At 39.2% G+C, this 22,006-nt stretch overlaps 1 protein-coding gene across 1 annotated transcript in view; it reads right to left on the reverse strand.

The window, feature by feature from the left end:
* Positions 1-6,635: 6,635 nt before the first annotated feature.
* LTV1 (LTV1 ribosome biogenesis factor) overlaps positions 6,636-22,006 on the reverse strand; it is a 31,101-nt gene continuing 15,730 nt past the window's right edge. The window contains exons 5-10 of the mRNA XM_068380666.1: positions 19,594-19,840; positions 16,042-16,282; positions 15,590-15,799; positions 15,048-15,267; positions 7,715-7,836; positions 6,636-7,245 (exon numbers count right to left, since the gene is read on the reverse strand). Of these exons, the coding sequence (XP_068236767.1) occupies positions 7,135-7,245; positions 7,715-7,836; positions 15,048-15,267; positions 15,590-15,799; positions 16,042-16,282; positions 19,594-19,840 (1,151 nt within the window). The 3' untranslated portion in view covers positions 6,636-7,134. The remainder of the gene's footprint in view (positions 7,246-7,714; positions 7,837-15,047; positions 15,268-15,589; positions 15,800-16,041; positions 16,283-19,593; positions 19,841-22,006) is intronic.

Raw genomic sequence — 22,006 nt, forward strand, 5'->3', positions numbered from 1 at the left:
CGAGACTGCAGTAGACTCAACCGTCACTCTGTCAGACCCTTGATCAGACCAGACTCAAACAGTCAATATGCGTTTGTTTGGTCTATTGGTCTATTGGTCGCTTTGTTGTGCTTTCCCACAGTACGACGCCGCATCATCGAACTCATATTCCTTACTGTACTAGAGAAAATAACAAACTTGTCTTTGGTTTAAAAATAAAATATTCGTAGAATTTAGAGAAAATAACAAACTTGTCTTTGATTTAAAATTAAAATATTCGTAGAATTTAGAGAAAATAACAAACTTGTCTTTGATTTACAAATAAAATATTCGTAGAATTTAGAGAAAATAACAAACTTGTCTTTGGTTTAAAAATAAAATATTCGTAGAATTTAGAGAAAATAACAAACTTGTCTTTGATTTAAAAATAAAATATTCGTAGAATTTAGAGAAAATAACAAACTTGTCTTTGGTTTAAAAATAAAATATTCGTAGAATTTAGAGAAAATAACAAACTTGTCTTTGATTTAAAAATAAAATATTCGTAGAATTTAGAGAAAATAACAAACTTGTCTTTGATTTAAAAATAAAATATTCGTAGAATTTAGAGAAAATAACAAACTTGTCTTTGATTTAAAAAATAAAATATTCGTAGAATTTAGAGAAAATAACAAACTTGTCTTTGATTTAGAAATAAAATATTCGTAGAATTTAGAGAAAATAACAAACTTGTCTTTGATTTACAAATAAAATATTCGTAGAATTTAGAGAAAATAACAAACTTGTCTTTGATTTACAAATAAAATATTCGTAGAATTTAGAGAAAATAACAAACTTGCCTTTGATTTAAAAATAAACTATTAAATATTCGTAGAATTTACTCTACCAAGAGTTCCTGGCGAATAATAAATACGCACATAGCACATGTTGAAAACAAATATATCATTGGGTTTAGTATTAAGTATTGAATTACAGCAGGATAACCCTGTTTACGCATCAATATCGCCGCGCGCCATTCATGTAGTTTTACAACACACTTATCGTAAGTTGCGTAATGTTGGCTTCCGCTGAAAGATGTTGATTTGTTAGAAAAACAAATATATCAGTTGTACTTTACAAGGTTGTTTCTCGGAATATGTGGGACAGTGGCAAAATGAATTATCTAAATCAATAATATTTGTGAATTATAGACGCCAGTGAATTTTCTCCTCCATCCCACTGAAAGAGACCGATCACTTTTCATTTTAATTGTGAACTCGTACTGAACAACTATAAACTTCAACAACGTAATTTTTGTTAGTAGCTACTCTCCCTCTCTCTCTCTCTCTCTCTCTCTCTCTCTCTCTCTCTCTCTCTCTCTCTCTCTCTCTCTCTCTCTCTCTCTCTCTACATATATATATATATATATATATATATATATATATATATATATATATATATATATATATATATAGAGAGAGAGAGAGAGAGAGAGAGAGAGAGAGAGAGAGAGAGAGAGAGAGAGAGAGAGAGAGAGAGAGAGAGAGAGAGAGAGAGAGAGCTATCATGTGTCTAGTAGTGAAGGCTTACCTAGGTCAGTGAAACTTTGACGAACCCAATATTCCTCAGCATCTTTTGGCCGCTCAGTGATCATTGGAAGATTTCCCTTTTCTCAGAACTCATCACCAATGATAAGCTTAGCATAGTATTAGATATCTAACATCAGAACTAGGCCGTGCGATGCTTTTATAAGTCGGCTAACATGAATATTATCAACAAAATGTGAAATTTTCTTTACAAAACTATAGCGAAGAGATCATTTTGCCTGTCTATAAAGGTACCTTGGAATATTTGAAAAAAAAAAAAAAAGGTAAATTTGTACAAACTACTGAAATGAGAGTAGAATTAAGCATGTAGGTAGGCTATAGCATAACAGTTAAATCAAGATTAGGCCTAAGTATTTAGATAGCTAATAAAAATAATACTCCATAATGCATTATGAAACCTGTTGCAAATTAAAGCTGTTCATGTTAGGAATGGGATTTTTTTTTATTGTAAATAAAAGATCAGGAAAGAGGCATCAAATTGGAATGTTTGTCATGTATGGTAAGGAAAGTTGGGTTACAGAAACTAGTGAAGTAGCTAGTGATTTACAAGATGAAAAAAATGCCACATAGCAGCACCACAGATACTTCTGCTATATTTGCAAAACAATTATGGGAATAAAGACCATAATCAATCATTACAGTCTGGTTAAAGTTGCAAATAAATTGTTGCAATTTGACATGAATTCCTTAAAGTAGGTCTATCCATAAAAATTGATAACATTTCAGATAAGTGCTTCAGGGAAGAGAGCCATTAGTTTAGTTCATAAAGCCGAGATAACCAAGTTGTTTGCACACCATTAACAGTACTACTCTGTGGAACTATTCCTGTAAAATTTTGTGTGTGACTTTTAATTTTATAAATATTTCAAATACAGTACTGTATTTGCATATGTGAATAATGTGAACATTATGACATAATGTGATGAACATTATGACAATATCCGGGATTCTGTTTACTGTAGAATTTACAACTTGCCATGAGTAAGGAACTGATGTTGAATGACTATGATAAAATATATAAGTCTACTTATTCTTTTGTTTACCTGTAATTCCAACACCAGTGGCAAATTTGACTTTGTTTCTGTTACATATTTTGCAGCAAACTTCTATTTTTCAGGGTTCAAAATCACCCAGAAAAAAAATTGAATCCTCCACTTTGAAAAATCAATCGATTTCCACTTTAAAAGAATGCAGACTTTCCCCAGAATGATCAAATATTCCTAACTTGAAAGCTGGCATATTTCAACTGTGAAAGATCACAGATTTCAATATCATCATTATTACTCACAAAGCTACAACCACGGTTAGAAAAGCAAGATACTACAGACCCAAGGGCTCCAACAAGGAAAGCAACCAATTGCAGAAAGGAAAGAGAAGTCATGAATAAACTCCCTTTGAGAAAAAAATAAAGAAATATCAAATATACTATGATCAGTAACAAAATTGAATTAGATCAGACATACTACATAATGTGAAATGCGAGCTATGTCAACCTGTTCAAAAGAAAAGCATTTGCAACAAGTGTGAACTTTAGAACTTACCAATTCAACTGCCGGATTAGAATATCCTTCCACAATATGGTCACATTTAGCATAAAATTTTTAGAATTCTGTACAGTATTGTGTAGTATTGAGCCTTATGGTGAAGAAGGAAAGGAAAGCCTCATAATTAAATGCCTACCTAGTAGGCTACTGCATTATGTACAGAGGGTAAGCAGTGGCCTGGGAAGATCAGAATGCAAAGGATGGTCAGAATTATGAAAAATCTTATACATGTACATTGAACTAACTGAATGGCAGTGCCAGAGATTAATACCCAGATCTGGGATAAGGAATCTGATAGACTGCAAGTTTTTGTTCAACAAATTAAGAGAAGAGCTATCAGCTGAACACCAAACAGGAAAATCATACTCAAAACATTATAGATTGAAAAAATTAAAACACTTCTTCAGAATAGATTGATCACCAGAAATCTTTGAAAGCTCTCTTAACATGTCATGTTTTCTGTGAAATTGAAGAAGAAACAGACTGGATGTGTTTCTCAAAAGTAAATTTGGAATCAAAATCAGCCTTGTAATTTTAGATAAGTTGTATATAGTTAATAAGATGTTGTCAATACAAAGACCTGGGTGTTAGGGAGCAACTGTCCTTGGCCTATTTAAAGTCATACTTTGAGATTTGTTAGGGTTTAACTGCATTCGCAAATAATTTTCCCCATGCACTAATTTCAGCCAGATCTCTATCAACGGATTCAGCAAACCCCAGCTCTACATTTAGGAGATTGAATTGATGCAAAGAGAATAGCATCATCTGCATAAAGAGACATGTTTTCTAGGCCAAATCACATATGCATATACAGTATATTGTGAGAAGTATTTTAATGGCCGAGAACACTACAGTACCCTGAAAATCACCAGATATTAAATTCACATAGTCACTATGGTGCCCATCAACTAATATACTTATTATAATCTAATAGAAATTAAATACAATAGTACAGCAATGATAAAAAAAAAAAAAAAAAAAAAACTTCCATCTGCTTAAGTTTGTAAACGAAGGTCCTAGTGATTAGCTGTCAAAGGTAGCACTAAGATCAAAGCTAATCATAGAAACTTCCTAACTACAATCAAAAGATTTCTGCATAGCACTGGAAATTGTAAGAAGGGCATTAGGTGCTCAGGTCCTTTTCAAAGGCCAAACTGCATTCAAGGGAACAGATGATTACCTTCAGCAAACCCATTTAGATGTTTTGCTAAAAGATGCTAAAACTTTTTTTATTAATAAGGGAGTTATGGAAAATTGGCAGTATTCAACAGGGCTAGAGTTATGATAAACCCATTTACCTGATGGAGTAACATCAATGATTCCCAAGTCCAAAAAGAATCTCTTCTTGAAAAAAAAAAAAATAACAACTTAGGAGCTAAGACAACCATTGTTATAAAAACCAAAATAAAAGACCATTTGGGTCTACAACTCTTTAAGTACCAAGATCTAGTTTAGCTTCAGAACAAGGATCTTGAGTTTGTCATTTCTTTGTTATTGTCAAACACATCAGCCAAAAGGGTTGCCTTTTCCTTTGAACAGTGATGAATAGCCATCTACTAAGCAAAGAAGGAACTATTAAGTCTGTATCAAAGAGTGGCCTACAGATTTAATGATAGCACACCATTCATATTCTGGTAGTTACACCAGAAACGGTTTAGATTATGGTTAAATTGTATTCTTATTCAGTGGAAGCATAAATATATGCAACAGCTTTTAAATGAGCATGATCATTCCAAGTCAAATCTATTACTTTTCCTAAGGTGATAAGCCTCCTATTTCTCCAAATAACCATATCTAAAATCATAATTGAACCAGGGTTTGTCCTTGATTCAGTACTTTAACATGTGAGAAGGAATGTGCCTATCAGCTATGCTGACCAGATTTTTATAAAGCAAATGCACATAATGGTTGAAGGAATGCTCCAAAGACCCTCAATACCTTACAGTGTACCATGTGAAGTCAACTGAAGGTACTGCATTACCTCCTACAGTCCAACTAGATTTGCAGCCATTTGGCTTGTAATAATAGTAATGTAATGGTATACTGTACATTACTGGCATTACAACCAATAATTGGTATGTACAGTACTTCCAAACAATTAAGTTACTTAGAAATATTTTTATAACAAACTGTCTAACATAACAGTAACTTTAAATGGAATGGAATACATCACTTAGGACACTGGTTTTTAACCTTGGGAAGAAATTGTGTTGTAGAGTAACTTGGTTCTTCATTTAAAGTTTGTAATCATTTCAAATCAAAAGGTGAATGCATTATTTCTCTTCTCAAGATACAGAAAAGTTCTCGAGTTATTCAATAACATTTACTCGAACAGCTTTTTGGGTTTCATCTTTCATAAGATCCTACGGGAATATTCAGGGGAAAAAAAAGGAATCTAACCCTTGATGTATATCCTACCATAACCACAAATCTGGTCATCCTTTACAATATTCATATGTGTGCCATTACATTTCCAACAATTTATGGTGGCTTGACTGGAGAGATTAAAATTTATTTATGAATTTGGTCTATAAAGACTAGTGCTAGGGCTAAGGCCTGTGAAGCCATTCATCACCCAAGAGCAACTAAGTGAAAACACTGAAGTTGCAGTGTGAAGTAAAAATCAAGAGGTTGGACAGCAACTAAAATGCAAAGTAGTGGGAATGGAGGTAAATTATTTGGATATAAAACTAGTGCTGTACAGCTAAAGGCCAAGGGAATGCTGAAAGACCGTAAGTTGAATTATATAATCAGGATTAGATCTTTGGAACTTGGGCCATAGTCAGCAATGCGGACAAGCAAGCTTCAGTAATCAATGAAACTGTCCTGCTACCTTAATACATTACATAGCAACATATCTGGTCCACCCAAAAGCAACCTACAGACTTTAATTAATTACACGACCCTAATTTCTCTCATCATCTGCTCCAACCAAGCTAGCAATCCAAATTAAATAATGTTTTAGCTAAATTCTATTTCCACATTAAGCCTGGAATAATAGAATGCTATTACAGTGACTTATTAGTACCAATTTTATGAAGAAAAAGTTTTCTCACTGCCTTGTACACCTATGTGAATGCTTTTCCAACACCCACTTACATTTACCATGTGGTGACTGAAGTAAAAAGTATCCTGGGGAAACATCAACAAAGATCGCAATTCACATTACTCAAGTCATAAAAATTTGGAATTGATAGCATTTTGCTTATTCAAAGGTTAGACAGAAATAATCAAGTTTATGTGTTTTCCCGTGTGGTCAGTTACTAATCACTTAAAATGTACAATGCTGTATGTATATACAGTAAATGCTTTTAATTATCAATATCTTCTGAGTGGATGTAAAATAATCTATCATTACAATTATATGAGAGCACGTAGCCATTACAGAAAAAATAACAATTGGAAATAAAGTATTACCTCAGGTGTCTTCAAAGAACCTATAACATTAAACAGTAACAAAATAAAATGTTTGGTTTTTAAATAACATACAAACATAATTGGGAGCATCTAAAGTAAAAAAAATATGTGGTATCTTTTAATCTTTAATATGTTTTATTGGTTTGACATACAGGTAACTATTACAATACTGTATATTCATTTAAGGTGTGCATTTCTAGAGTTATATTTGTGATTACAAAATACAGTAACCTTAAAAAGACAAAAGATTACAGAAGTAGAGATTACATTTCCAAAATGTGCTACCTAATTAAGGAGCAGCAACATAAAAAGATTTAAGAAAACCTTTCACAGGTCGATATATAAGGAGCCCAAATACATGCAGGTTTCAACAGTGTGATAAACATTCAGAATTTCAAAATATAAGAGCTGCAAAGCCAGCAATGCAAAAGATATTCCAAAACCTTTCATCTTTGTCCAAACCAACAATAGAACTCACACCACTGGAATAAATCTCTGACAGAAGAAATAACAATAATAACGTTATATATAATTATACGGTCGTACGATGCTATGGAGTTCGTTGAGGGGTTGTGTATGGAAAGAAATAGATAAATATTGTGTTAGAGTTACACCAATGATATTTTGTTGTTATATCTGTTGTTCATGCTGATTTTCTCCAATCGTTTCTTTTCATCCTTGAAGGTACATCTATTCAATTTCTTTTCACTACGTCTTTCCTGGAACAAAAGGCAAAAGTGTGAAATGTACTGTATATAGACCTATATATGCAAAAATGCAATATCCAATACTTTTCAAAATGAATGTTAAAATTACAAATGTTGCCTTTCATTTTCTGAACTAAGTAAAAGCTTTTCTCCAAATGCAGAGATAACAAGGTTTTTTTTTTTTAAATCTAAGCACAAAACCCCACCATTATAGATATGGTAAAGGTTCTTTGTGGTATTCTTGCATCAACTGGAATACTTTCTGCCATTTACTTTCCATGCAATCCATTTTTTCTTATTCATTTTCTGTTGTTGAATAAGACATTTTTTCATGAAGGGGTCATTTATGGTTTGAATTCAAGCATGGAATTTGACTCTTAATTATGCTTGTCCCTTTCCTTATCTAATCTTTCACATAAGGCTAAGAAAGAGAATATATAAAAAAAAAATGGAGTGAAGATAAAAGTCTCTGTCTACTTACCCTTCGTAATTCCTTGAGAGCTTTCTTTCTAAACCTACGTTCGTCGCTGGTCTCGCCAGGAGGTCGAATAGAGACCGTTGACATACTTGTGATTAATGTTTCAGTATCCAGTTGTGCTTTTCCTGTAAAACAAATATGAAAAAAAATCTCAATTTAATATTTCTTATGGTCCCTTCTTCTCCCACACACCATAATGACCAAAATGATTATAAGAATCAGTGTTGAGTTATTTTACCCTGGAGAAAAAATTAAGTTTCTTAAGGACCTCTGACAGATATGAATATAAAAAATATGTTATTTTCCTTAGTAAAATAAATTTTTGAATATACTTACCCGATGATCATATAGCTGCATCCCTGCTGCCCGACAGAAAAAATCTATGGGAGGAATACGCCAGCGATCGCTATACAGGTGGGGGTGTACATCAACAGCGCCATCTGTCAAGTAGGTACTCAAGTACTCGATGTCAACAACGAACCAATTTTCTCCTCTGTCCCACTGGTTCTCTATTGGGGAGGAAGGGTGGGTCCTTTAATTTATGATCATCGGGTAAGTATATTCAAAAATTTATTTTACTAAGGAAAATAACATTTTTCAATATCAAACTTACCCGATGATCATATAGCTGATTCACACCCAGGGGGGTGGGTAGAGACCAGCATAACAAGTTGACATTATGAGCTAAGTATTCCGTATTTTCTTTTAGCAGTTATTCAAAATAACAAGCATAAAATAAATAAGTACCTGGAAAGAAAGACGACTTGAACAATTACTCTGCCTTTTTAAGTACGTCTTCCTTACTGAGCCTCGCGATCCTCATAGGATGCTGAGCTACTCCTAGGAGCTGAAGTATGAAGGGTTGCAACCCATACTAAAGGTCCTCATCAAAACCTTTAATCTAGGCGCTTCTCAAGAAATGATTTTGACCACCCGCCAAATCAAGTAGGATGCGAAAGGCTTCTTAGCCTTCCGGACAACCCAAAAATATTTCAAGAGAAAGATTAAAAAGGTTCTGGAATTAGGGAATTGTAGTGGTGGAGCCCCCACCACTACTGCACTCGTTGCTACGAATGGTCCCAGAGTGTAGCAGTTCTCGTAAAGAGACTGGACATTCTTAAGATAAAAGACGCGAACACTGATTTGCTTTTCCAATAGGTTGCGTCGAATATATTTTGCAGAGATCTATTTTGTTTAAAGGCCACGGAAGTTGTGACAGCTCTAACTTCGTGTGTCCTTACCTTCAGCCAAGCTTGGTCTTCCTCATTCAGAAGGGAATGAGCTTCTCGTATTAACAGTCTGATAAAAATAGGATAAAGAATTCTCTGACATAGGCAAAGATGAATTCTTAACTGAACACCATAAAGCTTCAGACGGGCCTCGTAAAGGTTTTAAAATAGAACTTAAGAGCTCTTACAGGACATAATACTCTTTTTAGTTCATTTCCAACCATACGATAAGTTTGGAATATCGAACGATATTGGTCAAGGCCGAGAAGGCAGCTCGTGTTTGGCTAGAAAACCAAGATGTAGAACATGTAGCCGTTTCGGATGAGAATCCGATGTTCTTGCTGAAGGCATGAATCTTACTGACTCTTTTAGCTGTGGTTAAGCATATCAGGAAAAGAGTCTTAAAGGTGAGATCTTTCAGGGAGGCTGATTGAAGTGGTTCGAACCTGTCTAACATAAGGAATCTTAGAACCACGTTTAAATTCCAACCAGGTGTAACCAAACGACGCTCCTTCGTGGTCTCAAAAGACTTAAGGAGGTCCTGTAGATCTTTATTGTTGGAAAGATCTAAGCCTCTGTGACGGAAGACTGATGCCAACATGCTTCTGTAACCCTTGAGTGGGAGCTGAAAGAGATCGCTCTTTCCTCAGACATAAGAGGAAGTCAGCTATTTGAGTTACAGAGGTACTGGTCGAGGATACGGATACTGACTTGCACCAGTTTCGAAAGATTTCCCACTTCGATTGGTAGACTCTAAGGGTGGATGTTCTCCTTGCTCTAGCAATCGCTCTGGTTGCCTCCTTCGAAAAACCTCTAGTTCTCGAGAGTCTTTCGATACTCTGAAGGCAGTCAGACGAAGAGCGTGGAGGCCTTGGAGTACCTTCTTTACGCGTGGCAGACGTAGCAGGTCCACCCTTAGGGGAAGAGTTCTGGGAACGTCTACTAGCCATCGAAGTACCTCGGTAAGTTATTCTCTCGCGGGCCAGAGGGAAGCAATTAGCGTCCACTTGTCCCTTCGTGAGAGGCGAACTTCTGCAGTACCTTGTTGACAATCTAGAACGGAGGGAATGCATATAGATCTAGATGAGACCAATCAAGTAGAAAGGCATCTAAAAGAACTACTGCTGGTTCCGGGATAGGTGAGCAAAGTATTGAGAGCCTCTTGGACATCGAGGTTGCGAAGAGATCTATGGTTGGCTGGCCCCAGGTGACCCAAAGTCTCTTGCATACATCCTAGTGGAGGGTCCAATATGTTGGAATTATTTGTCCCTTCCTACTGAGACAATCTGCTAAGACATTCAAGTTGCCTTGGAAGAAACTTGTTACTAGTGAAAAGTCTAGACCTGTTGAACAGGAGAGGAGGTCACTTGCGAACTCGTACCATGTCAGAGAGTAGGTCCCTCCTTGCTAGGAGATGTACATCAAAGCAGGGAGTTGACCGTGTTCACCTCCACTACTTTGCCTTGAAGGAGAGACCTGAAGCTTTTCCAGGTCAGACGTACTGCCAGAAGCTTCTTGCAGTTGAAATGCATTGTCCTTTGACTCGAGTTCCATAATCCCGAGCATTCCCTACCGCCTAAGGTCGCACCCCAGCCTACGTCCGATGCGTCTGAGAAGAGAACGTGGTTGGGAGTCTGAACAGTCAGGGGAAGACCCTATCAAAGGTTGATAAAGTCCTTTCATCCAGTCAGACCAGACTTATCTTCCGGAAACCGGGATCTAGACCGCTTCTAGCGTCTTGTCCTTTTCCAGTGAAGAGCTAGATGAAACCGAAGAGGACGGAGGTGTAGTCTTCCAAGTGACACCAATTGAACCACGGATGACAGTGTCTTAACCAGACTCATCCACAGCCTGACAGGGCCGCGTTCCTTCTTCAGCATCTTCTGGTTGGATAGCAGGGCTGGGGGTTGATCGTCTTGTTCAGCCATGTCCTCATCAGAGGGTTCCTCATCCGAAACTGATGAGGAAACGGCAACGGAGTGGGCAACGTCTGACTCGCTGAATCCGGTCGCACTGGTGGATGCGTGACGGAGCCGGACACAAGATCATGGTACTGCTGCACAGTCTGTGAACTGTCAACCATGGGGAAGCGAGGAAGTACAGCGACAACCCGAAACTGTCTAGACTGTCTGGGTTGTGCAGACAACCCCTTATCGGGTTGCTGAGGTTGCCGCACTGCGCCACAACAAGTCACCTCTGCTGGTTGTTGAACGTCTTCCTAATGACACACTGAACGTCCACAACCACCTCCGAGAGTCGCTTAACGTCAACGTGCGACTGGCAACCCACACTGGGTCGCACCGGAGGAGGAACCATCTCAACTGGCGGACGTGAGTAGGAAATCTCAGCGTCAACAGGGCGTACAACCAACCGGTAGGAAGGTTGTTGGCAAGAAGGTTCTTCTCCGTAAAAAATCCTCTATCAAGGACTAAGCTTGGACTGCATGTCTTGCAACAAAGCCCAAGGTCTATGGGAGCAGGTGTGGCAACAGACGGGGTTAGCGACTGAAGCGTAACCATTTACCCTCCCTGGAAGCATGTTATGCTTTAATTAAAGTCCTTAGGAGGCTAAGCAGCTTAAGGCTCCTCTCCAAATGACAGAGTCCTCAAGGGAATATCAGAAGGAGGGAGAACAGCACTTTCTCATCTACAGGAACCATGTCTGAGAAAAGCTAGGTTATCTCAGTGAGGGTTTCACTGGTGCATAAGCAGCAGACCAGAAGGCAACGTTATGAAACTGCTTGACAGTCTGTGAACTGTCAACCACAACAGGAGCGTGAGGACATACTTTGACAGTCTGTGAGTTGGCAACAACCAAAGTTGTGTGGGGAAGCCTCAACTCCTGACTGACTAGTTTGCTGCGGGCGAGTGGCGGTAACCACAGTGTGTTGCGGAGGCTGACACACCGTGTCAAAACACGGCAGCTTGTGGTAGCTCACGCACGGCAACGGAGTGCTCCGTGTGTCTGTGGGAGTCAGCATACGTCTGGCAGGGTTGACTGTGCATGGGTGGAGGAGCTCTCACAACAAGAGTGTGGGAGCAGGCAGCCATGCCGGGCGCACAACCGTGGTAGGCTGTAGGCCAACGGGTGCATCGTCAACCTTCTCCGCAGTCGGAGTGTGGGAGCTGGCAACAACAAAAGCGGAGTGCTGGTGCATGGGAGGGACTGCCGTGGGTTGCGGAGCATGCCGCATTGCGGCAAAACACGGCAGCTTGACAGCACCTTCCCACTGCTGATGCGGAAGCTCACGCATGTCAACGGAGGGTGCAGCATGAACATGCGTCTGGCAGGGTCGACTGCGCATCGGTGGTGGAGCTCTCACAGGTGGAGTGTGGGAGCAGGCAGCCGCAGTATCTGCTGAGCGCACAACCGTGGCAGGTTGTATGTTAACAGGTGCATTGTCAACCTTCTCAGCACGATACTCCTGCATGAAGGAGCAAGCTGAGACTGCATAGTCTGCAGCATGGACCACTAGGGTCTATAAAAGACGGCAACAAACGGAGCTACTGTCCGTTGTGACTGAGGGTCTAAAACAGCTGGTGCGGCAACAGACGGAGTTACTGCCTGTTGCGGTACCACCTTGCCTCTCTTGGGAGGTGTGCAGTCGTCGGATGACTGCAGCGAGTCCGAACTGACCCAGTGGCTACACCTAGGCCGTTGGACTTGCGCGGAAGGGACCGACTAGCACTTAAAGCTGCAAGATTTGGTCCATGGTTTCTGCGAGAAACCTCTTCCGCAGACGAGGAATAAATGGGCTCTCTCGTCTTTATGTGGGTGGGGCGATCACGTCGGCAATGTGTGTAGATACACTCGAAACCACCGAGGGAAACGTCTGTTCGTCGATCAAGGCCTGTGGAACCCATAAGTCCTTCGACATTACTTCTCCCTTGGGCTTGGGAGCTTGTAAGAGGTATCGGACTAGGTGAACAACTGGCACGAACAGACGAACCCTCGAACGCAACACTGTAACACTTTGCGCATATCACTTTATCACTTTTGATTTTCTGTTTGCACTTATTTCACTGAAATCGAAACTTTAAGTGATTTGTACCTGAAACACGCAATCCTATCCTTCATTAAAAGGTAGTAATTGCGAAAACAGTTTTACAATGCACCAGAAAAACATAATGAAAGATAAAGAATTCAGTGGCTGGAAAAGAGACTAAAAACTAGATCAAATAAACTACGTTTAAAATCTCTCACCGCATAAAGCCTGGGAACAAGAATAAAACTCTAGAAACGTTTTACCTTCTTCCCCTACAGCGACTAGGGAGAAGAGTGAAAAACGAGAACAACGTTACCCGCTTGAACGAAACGTTTATTCTCCTCTCTCTCCCTCCGTCTCTATCTCTCTCTCTCTTCTCTCTTGACTTAGAACCTGAGAGAAGAGCCCAATTATATATTGTTAAAACATATTATTTGCTAAAGGAAAAAACTGAAAGGTTTCCCAAAAAGTTCCTTTATTAGAATTAAAACCATTTAAGCTAAGAAAGAATGAACGAAACGCTAGAATCGGTTTACTCTTACTGCAACGTAAAACCGTGAAATACTCTCTCTCTATCGTAACGATAGAGCGCATGTTGAACGTTCTGAACGTCAACAACTGCGGAGACTAAACTAAACGTTAGTTCATCTTTGAAAACAGTACGAGACTATCAAAGAAATTCTTTCAAAAACATTAAAATTAAAAAAGTATAAATTCTTAAAAGGAAAATACGATATGACGGGCTCAATGTTAATTAACTTCGGTTCCAAGTAAGGACCGCCTACTATTAGGAAAGGTCGCATATAAACAAACATAAAAATTAATTTTTATAAGTTTATAATAAATGGAAAGTTAATCGAAGAGGCCTATAAAGGCGGAGAGATATAAAATAAATAGATCTATAACTCGTTAAGCAAAATTACCAAAAACCTAAACACACTTCCGTCTAAGGGAAGGGTCGGCCATTTAAAAGTGAAAGAGAGTCCATACTCTCTTCGTCACCAACACTTCCGTCTAAGGGAAGGGTCGGCCATTTAAAAGTGAAGGAGAGTCCATACTCTCTTCGTCACCATAATTAAATCTATCCAAAACGAGTTCAAGTTTTGAAATGAAGATAAAACCCCTGCATAGCGAAAGCTCAAAACTGGAATAGTGTACTTCACCAAATCGTTGTGAAAACAAATCCAGTTAGGGACGGCGTATTTAGTAGGTCTTGCCTGTGGCACGACAGAGGGAAAATTGGTTCGTTGTTGACATCGAGTACTTGAGTACCTACTTGACAGATGGCGCTGTTGATGTACACCCCCACCTGTATAGCGATCGCTGGCGTATTCCTCCCATAGATTTTTTCTGTCGGGCAGCAGGGATGCAGCTATATGATCATCGGGTAAGTTTGATATTGAAAAATAACCAATTTGGAAAGAATTAGTATTATAAAATTGAGAAAAATTTGTTATGACCACTATACATTTTAACAGCTGAACCAGTAGACCTTAAGTATACTAACTTATACCAGAGGAATAATCACATAAATTCTTGATCACACTGGATTATCCCCAATGATGTATATAAGGAAAACTACCTCATGTCTGGTTTTAAAAAAGCTTAAATTTCATCCATGCATAAAATAATCAAAACCTTATTTGTCAAAGTGAATCAGTCACAGCAGCTCTTTGATGGTTGTCTGATATGGCAAAGAACATTTAATTTAAATATACGGATGAACCCCATCATTGAAAATAACATTCCTAAATACGACTCCTAATGAATCAGACTGGAGAACTTGTGTTTGATGACTTACACTAAGTCACCTTTTAAAGCAGCTGTGTTTTCAGATTTATCTCTTAATTTTTGGTACAAATTAGATTGGATTACTTTTAACCATGAAATATCTCAAGAGTTTAGGTGTTGGCAATGCTACCGGATCTCTTTCTATTATTCTGTTACTTATCCAACTAAGAACTTGGGGTCTTTTACCATGTTTATCACAGGAAAATATATATATGACACCCATTACTCTGCAATTTTGGCTTGAATACAAATTCAATGCATCATTACTATGCATGCATAGTTCATCCTACTAGTTACCCAATGACCATGAACATAACCAATGTCAACTTACCACTGTCACCACCTATCTGGTTATTGTGCAAAACAAGAGCTTTCTTTGTCAACCCTTCCACTCCGTGCTCTAGAGGTACACCAGTTCTGGGATTAATGGCAATCTTTTTCCGGCGTGGCGGATCCGTAATAGTTCGTGGGTGGTTATACTGCGTTGAGTATGTAGAAAGAATTGTTTCGCAGTCCCATTTTTCTCCCGGTTCACTGTCTGAGACTTCAATCTGTCAGATATAACCATAATTTATTACTGCCAGTCTTTTGGAAAATATTGTGATGTATAGTAATATCTATCAATATCAAGTAATACTTACTTTGATAAGACTGTCAATCATGTTAATGGCATGCCTTTTACAATGTGTCTATATCATCAATAACATTCACATAATATAACATGGATACCTATCAAATAGATCAGTCTCTTAATCGAATGGCAATAATATGCATGGAGTTTACAGATCTCTTTACCTCAAATAAATGATATACACAGTTTAATACTAAAAACATGAACATACAAACCAACATAGAAAAAGAAATTTCACAAACCTGTACTTTTTCTTTGTCATCGTCAATTCTATCTTGCATATCCTTAATCCAATTAATTATCCTGGTTTTTTCATCTTCTGGTTCTGCCTGCAGCTGCTTCTTTGCCCTTTCCAAAACCTGCTTAAACAAGGGTGAATCTTCTCCAACAAAGCCATCAATATCCTCGCCATCAAGTGCTCCAACTTGCTCATCGTCATATTCTCGCAGAAACTGGAATATTTACAAGATAGGACAAGGATCTTGATGAAAAAAAGGAATTTTCAAGTTATATTTTACACCGGCTATAACATGTCAAAATGTTTTTAGTAATTTGTTTCAAATCCTGAGAGAGAGAGAGAGAGAGAGAGAGAGAGAGAGAGAGAGAGATACGGTACCTAAGTCAAGGTAACATTCTTCTACTAATAATGAAAATACAAAATACTGTTAGTTTAAAAATTCAGCATATATTTCACCTTTTCTTCAAAACAGTCATCCAAAACCGTAAGTCCCTCATTTCTTCTTAAGACACTTGAAGATAACGAGTAGTTAGTGAAGTGTGAAACAGTTTCCTCTTCCCGAAAAGTTTTGGGTGGGCCATCCAGGCTGCCAAGTTCATCTCGGTCTTCATCGTCACTATCATTAAAATCGCTACTAAAGTCCCGTTCCTCTTCGTCTGCGTCATAACCTTCTTCCTTAGACTGTTCTCTGTAAGTGCTAAAAAAGATTTCATTAGTTAGTAATTAATATACTCCATCATTCTCCCCTTTCTCCAAATTACAATCCCTTCTTTTTGCAGGCTAAAAGTATCTACCAATAAAGCCAAAGAATAGATTAATATTATATACCTGATAAAAAAAAATTATTCCAAAACCTATCAATGAAACAATTGACATACAAAATCTTAAAATAATAAATTTTAAAGTAATGTATACAGTACAGTATAGCATTTTTCCTTGCTATACAAAGTGAAATCCTTTAGAATATGGTTATGTCTTTAGCAGCGTTAGAACAGCCGTTGAATCATTAACAAAGTAGTTTGTTAATGACAGGTGAAACAAGGTGGTAGTCCAACCCACTGGCTTGTCACAGAACACCTACTTTTGTTGTAATGCTTAGGACTGAGAAGGGGGCATTGAGATGAAAAATCTAATTTAAAAGACTCAGGCTTTATAGCTTGGGAAAATACAAATTACTTTTAAAAAAATTAATTTCTTACTAGGAATATACAAGCTTCTTCTTTAAAAAAGGGAGACTCACTCATTGGAGAAATATTAATTACTTAGAAATTTTTTACCTTTACTATGCATATACTAACTTTTCATCTATTGAAATAGGGAGACACACTCATTGGTGGGAGGAAGTCCCATAGCACCAAACTGGAAGGTTCTTTACTCCATGGTCATTATATTTTTCTGATCCTACACAGAAGCAAAGAAGGTGATTCCAACAACCTTTTAACCCCAAATCATAGAGATGCAGAAGCTTATTGGCCCCCAACCTTTACTGGCTTAAAAGGAAGCTAGTAATAGGACCTAGAAAACCTATCTCATTAACAGGGAGATGGTGTTGGCACAGACACACCAGAAGAAATGTTTGGTAAGACACAAATTCCTCCTCCCCCTGGCCAGGAAGATGGAGGAGTTACCTATAGGCAGACATAGTATGAAAGGAAGACGATCTGCCAGGTAACTCACCAGCATCAGACATCCAGCCAACGCATAACATGAAAGATGCAAAAGAGGCAGTCAGTTCACCTTACATCAAGATTTATGCTGAAAGGGCCGATACATCCCAAGTCATGTAAGGGAGCTGGGGGTGGTAAACAACTACTGTGTAACCACCACAGGACCCAAGGGTCTGGGACTGAGGGCAACCTCCGTAAGATAGAGAGGCGAAAATGGTCTGACACCTTCAGTAAAATGGAAGCTAATGACAGGACAAAGTTTGTGAATTCCCACACACTGACAAAAGATGCCTCTGCAAGCAAACACCCTCACCAAGCCAAAAGGAATAGAGTATGAACACTTCTTTTTTGTTCCTGTACGGAGTAACGAGAAGATTGCCACACTTCCTCCCCAAGTAGCACAAAAATACCCTGACGTGATACCAGACAAGTTTGTGTAAACGTACACAGAGAGATACGATCTGGAAGGTTCCGAATTGGTGTTCGAGACTAATGGGTAGTGGTTTTTCGTTTAAAGTCTGCGAGATAACGAAGGAGAAAGAACACCATCCCTCAAATGTTTGATATCATGAACCACCTGAAACTCCTACTTTCTTGTCGATGTAAAGAAGAGAGACAATCTTGAGGGATAACCCCATGATGCCTTCCTCAAGTTAGTAGTAGGAGCATCTGCCAGTGCCTTGAGGATGATGACCACCCCACCACCAAGACAAGCACGATTGCCAAAAGTTCCCTCCCACCATGGACAGATATCTTGAGGAGGGATCCATACAATACCTTGAGGGAAGTACTCCCCTCCTCAGGTTAGCCGGAGCTGCATGCGCCCATACCCTGACAATAAAGACCATTCAACCAGAGGACTTAGGTTCCCGGGTTGGCAAAAACGCTCAAAGATCCTTTCAAGCATGGATTGCTCCTCTCCAACAGGGATCTTAACTTTGCAGTTGTTTCTTTGGTCAAAGCAAGTAAAGAGGTCTGTGATCTTCAGAAAAGTGTTCTGGCCATAGAAAGATGTTCTCTATAACCCCCTATTTATAGTTTCTTACTTGTGACCAACCCGAAGCCTAACAGAACAGACTACCTGAGTATCCCACAGAATGGACTAGGAAGGTGAACGAGTACTCGATCTCTGGAGAGATCATTAACGGCTACTGGTATGTCAGAAGTGTCTGCCATACTGGGCTCATGGTCTGGCTTCAAGGGTCGTATATACTTTATTATTACCTAGCCTACAGTGCTGGTGATTGGTACATGTGGGACTGTTCACATGTAACCCCTGCATGGCAGTACTGTAGCTATCACACCAAGCTCCCACTCCTCTTGTCAAAACCACACAGAAATTATTCAGTGGGGGAGCTCTATTAACCCCTCCTGATGGAAGGGAGCAGCTCTTGATGAAATGGGAAGATGTAAGTAACATCTAACTGCTACCTGCCCTATACTGTAGAATCAGTATTGGGGCCTGGCCGAGACTATTCACCAAAATCTAATCCAAGGATAAGACTGTCATACTAAACTCACAAATGTTCCATCAACTTCAACTGGTCTAAAGATGAGAGCAAATACTCCATCTGGACCAAAAGCAATTTCCTTAGGGCAAGGTGCTCCTTCTATGTCATGGCAGGATTGATGAAGGTAGCAGCAACGCCTATCCTCATCTAACCTAGATATCCACATAACAGAACCTAAAAAAACATCAAGCAATAAATGTCACTCACTCCACTCTCCACAAAAACATTACTCAAATCTTAAGAGTAAGGAGTAGTCTCCACCTCGTTCTGGGGAGGTTCCGAAGACGTAATTGCAAACAGCACAAACATTAACCAAGTGGATGTGTTATGCTTCCTGAATTCAACTTCTTCCTGATCAGAAGAGTGAGAATGATAACTTCAAATGAGAGGTGGCTGCTTACAAGAAATCCCTTCACAAAGGTATGCAACACATGGGGTTTCACAGGCTTTATCTTCACAAGGACAAAATTCACTTCACCGCATGCTTACCTTTTGGCGTGGTTCCCATTGACAAGCATTAGTACTTCGAGAAAAAAAAAAAAAAAAAAAAAAAACTATCACAATCGTATGTAAGAAAAGATCCAAAAGTCGAGAGAGAAGCATGAAGGTGCGACCATTCCCAGCCAATGGCAAAAGTGGCTCTTCTGTAACAGGCAGGTGAGCTGGACTTATCCCTTTTTCTACCAGCCACTAGCTATCTACCTTGTTTAGGATTAAATGGCCATTCAAGGAACGCTGAAGACATATCCCTATTTTAAAGGACAAAAGACTTGTATATGTGTAAGAACCAATTCATAATGCTTATATTATGTGAAAACCATTCTACAAACCTTAGTTTTGAAAGAGCAGGCAAATGGTGACAACCAGCAAGGTCATTCTCCCAAGTCACATCATCATCATCACAGTCCTCCCATTCCTCATCATCCTCAAATTCATGAATCGGTTTATCTGAGTTAAGCATGACGACAAAATTGTCTGGAAGAGCATCTTCGTCATCAGGATTGCAGGCAGAGTTTTCATCAATAACATCATCATCTAGTCCAGCTACAACATCAGGATCAAGTTCAGGGCGCGGACCTGTGAAAGAGAAACAAGATTGGTACAGTAAATGTACTTCAACATTTTGAGATGCATGAATGTATTAAATATAGAGACCACTAAAATCCATGGGCTGGAAAAATCTAAGGCACATACTGATCATCAATGAAACCTTTTTCCACTTCACTTACCACTAAACTTGGTCATGGCAAAAAGGCTGAGCAATAAGTTAGAAATATTATGGGGATCCTAATAATCAAAAGTTAGAAATATTATGGGGATCCTAATAATCAATTATCTAAAATTAAAACAAGGAATCACAAAACTCTTCCCTGTTGTATGCAGCATGCAACTAAGGCTTATTGATGACAACACAGTTCCACAATCAGCAGTGGGGTCTAAAACACTTTCACACAACCCTCCAACCAAAGTTAATAGCAAAAAAAAAAAATCCGCAATGGGTACTAAGCTTTATTAGTTACAAAAAAAATACAAATTATCTTTAAATTTTTTAATTCTTCCGGCAAAAATATAAATCCTCATCCTTTATATAGGAGAGTTATCCTTAGGTGAGAGAAAGTCCCTATTCCAACAGGCTGGGTACTTATCCCGTGCTATCGATAACTCGAAGCCTTGTAAGTGGTTCAGAGTTAAGGTTGACCACATATACCAGTGGTTTGTCAATACCACTGGGACTTCGCCCCTTGCAATCAGGGAAGCGGAGCAGAAAATCTGTGCAGTAACAATGAGGCATACATATATTATAGCGTATTAATGGGTTTGTCTTGTTACACTAAATCTCTGTGTAGTGACAATGAAGCATAAATATGTCAAAGGGCTTGGCTGGTTAAAACACAGTCCCCCAGTAAGGAGTGTGTGGAATGACACTTCTATATTATGTGATAGAAGACACTTAAAGATAACGAGTAGCTAGTGAAGTGGGATATAGTTTACTCTTCATGAAAAGTTTTGGGTGGGCCATCCACGCTGTCAAGGTTATCTCGTTCTTCATTGTCACTATCATTGAAATCGATACTAAAGTCCTGTTCCTCTTTGTCTGCATCAGGGTTTCTGATGCTGTGCCCCAAGAGAGGGGAAGATGAAAAGGAATAGGCCAGTCAATCTTCCCTTTCATCCCAGTCAAATGCGTAACATCCATCCTAGATCCGGTGCTAATGGTCCCGTGAGGACTTGCGGCAGCTATACCACCTGCTGTGCAGCCACTAAAAGCCCTAGAGTAAAGGTGTCTAAGGGCCTGTGGGTTGATTCTCCCAGGTAGTGGGCAGTGAATGTGGTCTGCATTTCCCAGACACCTGTCTGGAGTACCTGCACCACACAAAGATTTCTGTGGAATGCCAACACTAGATTGAAAACTCTAGTGAAAACTTTTGGAACTGTAGAGACCAAGGCAGAGAACTCTGAATTGGTACTGTACACTCTGCTTTCTATGACGAATCGGAGGTACTTCTTGGAGTCAGGATTGACTGGGATCTGGAGTACGCATCATCATGAAATCTAATGCCCTGATCACCTGCCTGACTGTGCCTCGAGTCTCCATCTTGAATACGGTTTGCAGAACAAACTCATTCAGGGCTGAAAGGTTTATGACTGGTCTCCAGCCTCCAGATGCCTTTTTCTACAAGAAAGAGTTGACTGAAGTAGCCTGGGGTGCTGGCATCTACCTCTTGGAGAGCACCTTTCTCCAGCATGGCCTGAACTTTTGTCTGAATGATCGAGTCCTTCATCAATGGGACGAGGACGTCCTTGATGGTCGGATCAGAAGGGGAGACTTGATGAACAGGGAGTGGTACCCGGACTGAAGTCATCAACAGTTCACCACTTCATCCACTGGTTGCAGGCATCCTCCAAACGGTGGACTCCCAGGAGGACTACAACCCATACAGGATTGTTGGCCGCTCTTTCCTCTTCCGTGTCGGTTGCACCCTTGACCGTCTGGTCTGAAAGGGTTACTGCTGTTCTGTTCCACACCCGAAGTTGGAATGGGCAGGACATGGGTCTTTTCTAGGAGTATGCTTGTGCGCCAGCCTAGGAAGAAGTGGAGGTGGACTATGGAAACAGAATAGACCGCTCATTGCAAAAGAGAGCCCCGACTCGCCTACCTCCACTTTTGAGCTATTGCCTCTATCTCCTTTGTCGGAAACAGAGAAAGACTTCACCAATGCATTGCGAAGATTCAAAATCTCT

This window comes from Palaemon carinicauda, chromosome 9 (genome assembly GCF_036898095.1).
Source record: "Palaemon carinicauda isolate YSFRI2023 chromosome 9, ASM3689809v2, whole genome shotgun sequence".
Classification (NCBI taxonomy): domain Eukaryota; kingdom Metazoa; phylum Arthropoda; class Malacostraca; order Decapoda; family Palaemonidae; genus Palaemon; species Palaemon carinicauda.